The 5,630-nt window shown below is 41.8% G+C and overlaps 1 protein-coding gene across 2 annotated transcripts; it reads left to right on the top strand.

Annotated features, from left to right (window-relative positions):
- Positions 1-843: 843 nt before the first annotated feature.
- LOC131683019 (uncharacterized) lies at positions 844-3,538 on the top strand. 2 transcript variants are annotated; one of them, XM_058964850.1, is made up of 2 exons: positions 844-981; positions 2,500-3,538. In XM_058964850.1, the coding sequence occupies exon 2, from the start codon at positions 2,500-2,502 to the stop codon at positions 3,499-3,501; it is 1,002 nt and encodes a 333-aa protein (XP_058820833.1). In that variant the 5' UTR covers positions 844-981; the 3' UTR covers positions 3,502-3,538. The 2 variants fall into 2 exon arrangements, with proteins under 2 accessions (XP_058820833.1, XP_058820832.1); XM_058964849.1 differs by lacking the exon at positions 844-981 and adding an exon at positions 2,312-2,357.
- The last annotated feature ends 2,092 nt before the right edge of the window (positions 3,539-5,630 follow it).

The following is a 5,630-nucleotide window of genomic DNA, read 5'->3' on the forward strand; positions in this document are numbered from 1 at the left end:
TTCAAAATAATTGATTAGTAAGATTTGATTCGAATGTACATCAATACTCTGCTAAGGAAGCGCACAAGAATCTGATGGTGGACCAATGGTATCAGGAAACAAATAGCTTTTTCTCCTGATGTACATGTGTACATTATTCGCACAAGTATGCTATTTACTTTCTCATCTATATTTACATAAGGAAAAAACATTTTGCGTTAGTGCGTGTTCCTGTATGATTGTTTAGATAATATTGGCTGAAAACTACACTTAAATTCATACATTAATCAAATATATACGGGAATCGCTTATTGCGAATTTTACCCCCCAATAGACTCACAGCAAAATAATTTTGTCACATTAAAATATTCTCACACCGCATCTACCATAGTGTGGTTGTTGTGGTGGCTAACAAAAACAACATTTAACGCCCTCTCTAGGATTGTGCATAAGATATTCGGTTTGTTTATTTGCTGTTTACCATGCAGTTTAACGTGAGAATATTTATTTTGCTGCTTTCAAAATGTGCACGAAAGTCTATCTACAGACGAAACGGCAATATATAACATAAAACATATTTCGGTTGCTCATATTCTGCAATTGTTCTAACCTACAACATAGGTGATCCACCGGAGATCAAAGTGCAGTTTTCATTTGTCACTCTATTGGCGACAACAGCAGCAGTACCAACATCCTTGTTTTCCTTGATTTTGCGAATCCGTATGAAGCTTTACGCAAGCAAAAACTTGTTTGGGAATTTCGCCAATATTCGAGAAAGATGCAATTATCTGTAGAGTAGGAGAGGGATGTAGAGTAGGAAAGGGATGTAGAGTAAAGAATATGTAGTTTGAGATTAGAGTGTACTTGGAGGATTTGGTTGAAAAGAAACGAAAGGAGAATTAACTAGGCAGTTGGTGTTATAAGCTGTAAGCGATCGGTTCGGAAATAAAAGTGTATCGGAGTCTGAAGTATTGTTTGGAGTGATTTATAGCGATACCGAAGGTAAGATTCTACATATTGGCGCACTGTCGGTAGAATTATCATAGAGATTCTCAGATTGAATTTTTGTTGTTAGCTGTTTATTTTCTTTCGCTTTGTGCGTGCCATGGGTGGAAAAGATAGTTCGTGTGATTTTGCTCGATGTTCCCATTCCTTTGTGGTGCTGGTGTTTTCCCCAGCAAATATTTGAAATGATGTAGTGTGAGGGGCTCCCTTTATATCCGTTTTTATCCAAGGGTCGTTGTCGTCGAACGACATCATGGCGTCGGATTTGGAAAATCGTTTTGATTATGTACGGCATCGTACCAACGCTAACTCAAAACAAATACCATGACTAGAATAGAGCGAGTCCGGTTCCATACCGAAGCGCACCAATACTACTCAAACCGATTGGAAAAGAGCGAGTCCGGTTCCATACCGAAGCGCACCAACCAAATACCATGACTGGAATAGAGCGAGTCCGGTTCCAAACCGAAGCGCACCAATACTTCTGAAACCGATTGGAAAAGAGCGAGTCCGGTTCCATACCGAAGCGCACCAACCAAATACCATGACTGGAATAGAGCGAGTCCGGTTCCAAACCGAAGCGCACCAATACTTCTGAAACCGATTGGAAAAGAGCGAGTCCGGTTCCATACCGAAGCGCACCAACCAAATACCATGACTGGAATAGAGCGAGTCCGGTTCCAAACCGAAGCGCACCAATACTTCTGAAACCGATTGGAAAAGAGCGAGTCCGGTTCCATACCGAAGCGCACCAACCAAATACCATGACTAGAATAGAGCGAGTCGGTTCCGAAGCGAAGCGCATCAATACGACTCAAATAGATTGGGAAAGAGCGAGTCCGGTTCTATACCGAAGCGCACCTATACTACTCAAACCGATTGGAAAAGAGCGAGTCCGGTTTAGCACCGATACGCTTCACCCAAATACAATTGTGGGTCTGTCACTGCTAAATTTAGTAGAATGATGTGTGGGGGAAAAGCACTACACGTCTATGATTGCACACTAGAAAAAAGTGTCTAAAAGTAAAAATGCTATATGCATACTCTAGCGAAATACTATATCACCAAGTTTATTAAAATTCAGTTTAATAAAACTATATTATCATTGATAATTATTAGCTCTATAAAAAAAATGATAATTGGGCACCTGTTTTGATTTAATTATCGCTAGTGGTATGGGCGATTTGAATAATAGTTAACCATTTGAACTAGCAAAATCGTTTTCTCCCAGTGTAAAAAAAAATCGAAAGTTGACATTCGTTTGCAGATCATAACATATACAAAGGGTTAATCGTAACACAAATCGGATGATTTTTGAGAACAGTTTCTTTTTCTCGTTGCAATATATACGCGAACGGAGGTCTTAGTGGAATGTACGTAATGTAACTTTTGAAACATTATTTTTACGTTGGTTTGGTGGAATTGAAGTGGATTGAAAAGAATGCAAAAAAAACAAGTGAAATAGTGTTATGCAAGAAAAATACATTCGAATATTTTTGTGATCTATTTTTACAGATGGCATTCGAAGGCAAACAATTTCCGTTGGATCCTTTTAACGATGCGGTCGACACGCAAGATTTGAGACGTGAGTGGGAGGAATGGCACAGAGCCTTTGAATTGACATTGGAACTTCGTAATGCCGAGTTTCAGCATGAAAAGTTAGTACTGCTGCTAGCATGTGGTGGCCGAGGCCTGCAACGTATATTTTATAACCTTAGGCCGTCATCGGATGAGTTTTATCCCGAACCTGTAAAAGTGCCATTGATGCCCATTGAAATCCCTGAGTACGATAACGCAATAAAAAGACTTAACAAGTTTTTTATTGGCAAACGAAACGAACGGATCGAACTGGAAGTATTTCGATCTATGAAACAGACAGCGGATGAAACGTTTAATCAATTCCTTCTAAGACTACGAGGACAGGCAGCTAGATGCGATTTTTTCGATCGCGAAGAAAAAGAGATAATGCAGCAGGTCACTATGGGCGCTCGGGATGAAAGAGTTCGCGATAAAGGACTTGAGGATGTCATGGATCTCGACGAGTTAATCACTTACGCTATCAACCGCGAAATCCTTATCAAGCAAAAAGGAAAAACAAGGTCGTTTTCAGATGAGCTGTCAGGAACGTCTGTAGCATCAGTAAATCAGAATTGGAGTAAGCGGCCGAGATACAACGATGTAAATCATGGCAAATACGGATCAAAGATGGATATCGGTAACCGTCGTAGTGCGGGTGAGCGAAACCAGCCGGAGTGCAATCGGTGTGGGTCATTTCGCCACAAGGCAGACTCACAAAATTGCTACGCACGCAGCGCACGGTGCAACGGATGTGGCATTCTTGGACACTATGCGAGGAAATGCAGGAATATGAGCAAGGTTCGCGGAGGTGATACTCGTTACAAACGAAACCGTCCAAGTGGTGAGATGAATGCTGTTCGCCAGGACGAAGAATGGAAGGAAGAAATGTCATTGCAAACGGATATGGAGCCGAATTCGAAGGTAGCTTGTTATAAATAACGTCGCATAAAATCGTTTGAATGGTTTCCATGAATAAATCAGACCTACTATTTTGTGTATTTTATTGATCTTGATCATATGGTTACCCCATAGCCCATAGCCACTTCTTTTGTCGTAGGTTGAAACGCTGGTTACAACTAAGAGGCGTGAAAACGGAACAGTTTCGTGTTTGATTGACGATTTTCCGATGATGTTTCTAGTGGACTCAGGCGCAGCTATCAACACTGTCACAGAGGAAGTCTGGGACAAACTTCTTGTAAACAATGTAAAGTTGTACAAAAAGAAATTCCAATGTGACCGAACATTTACAGCGTATGCGAGTCAACAACCATTGCGAGTGCGAGCGATGTTCGAAGCATGGATTTCAGTTAACGACTCCAAGCCACGTTGTTATGCTGAGTTTTTTGTAATAGAAGGGGCCAACAAATCACTGCTAAGCAAAACCACCGCCGAGTACCTAAAAATACTTAAAATTGGTCTTGATGTGAACAACATCAGTACCTTATTTGAACCTTTCCCAAAGTTCCCTAATATACAGGTAAAATTATCAGTTGACAAGTCTGTTATCCCTCGAAAGCTTGCCTATCTAAAGGTACCAGAGGCATTGAAAGAAAGAGTCGATGCGAAAATTCTCGAAATGATGCGTACGGATGTGATTGAGCCAGTGGATGGTCCAGCGGAGTGGATCTCCCCTATGGTGGTTGTACCCAAGAGTAAGGGTGATATTCGACTCTGTATCAATATGAGACATCCCAACAAAGCAATTCAACGAGAACACTTTCCGTTACCGATAATTGAGACCTTTTTGAATAAGCTGCGCGGTGCTACGTATTTTTCAAAACTCGATATAACGTCAGCATACCATCACGTGGAGTTGCATCCGGATTCACGTAACATTACCACTTTCATGACTGATCGAGGTTTGATGCGATTCAAAAGGCTGATGTTCGGTATAAATTGTGCTCCTGAAATATTTCAGCGAATCATGACGCAGATGTTCGCAGGCATTGAAGGTGTAATCATTTATATTGACGACATTGTCGTGTTTGGCCGAAATAAGCAGGAGCACGATGAAAGACTGCGGCAAGTCCTGACGGTCCTCAAGGATAATAACGCGAAACTAAACAACGATAAATGTATGCTAGGCGTGAATGAGCTTGAAATTCTTGGTTTTAAGGTGAGCGCAGCGGGGATAGGTCCGACTGAAGACAAAATTGAAGCTATCAGAAACTTTCGAAAACCGGAAACCAAGGAGGAAGTAAGAAGTTTCCTAGGTCTTGTGAACTTCGTGGGTCATTTCATCCCCCATCTATCGACTAGAACTGAGCCTTTGCGTCAGTTAGTGCGAGGCGATGTTTCGATTTTTGGTGAAGAGCAAATCAAGGCATTCGACGATCTGCGATATGAGTTAACAAATAATGTGCGTAAATTGGGTTACTTCGATCCGGCAGACGTCACAGAGCTTTACATCGACGCGTCTTCCGTCGGCCTCGGAGCCGTTCTTGTACAGCGACATAAGAGTATTCCGAGGATAATCAGCTTTGCGTCAAAGGGTTTAACTACAGCCGAACGTGTTTATCCACAAACGCAACGGGAGGCACTAGCAGTTGTGTGGGCTGTTGAGAAATTTTACTTATACTTATACGGTCTGCATTTTACTATATTCACCGACCATAAAACGCTCGAGTTTATATACGGAAACAAACACCAGGATGGTAGAAGAGCGCTTTCTAGAGCAGAAGGTTGGGCTCTTCGACTGCAACCCTTTGATTTTCAGATAAAACATATTCCCGGGCAGACAAATATTTCAGATTCTTTGTCACGACTGTGTCCTCAAACGGATGTACCATTTGATGATAATGCTGACCATTATTTGTTTGCTATCAGCGATGGACTCATGGCAATAACTCTTGAGGAAATTCAAACCGAAACTATCCTGGACGAGGCATTGATCGGAGTCAAGTTGGCGCTTGAAACTGGAAATTGGCCTCCAAACCTGTTTCGTTACCAAGCATTTTCTAAGGAGCTAGGGATTTCCAACGGAATAGTCGTTCGGGATGAGAGAATCGTGCTCCCGACAAAGCTTCGCCCTAGGGCTCTGGATATCGCTCATCGGGGCCATCCAGGAA

The sequence above is a fragment of the Topomyia yanbarensis genome, chromosome 2, assembly GCF_030247195.1.
Source record: "Topomyia yanbarensis strain Yona2022 chromosome 2, ASM3024719v1, whole genome shotgun sequence".
In the NCBI taxonomy this organism is placed as follows: Eukaryota; Metazoa; Arthropoda; class Insecta; order Diptera; family Culicidae; genus Topomyia; species Topomyia yanbarensis.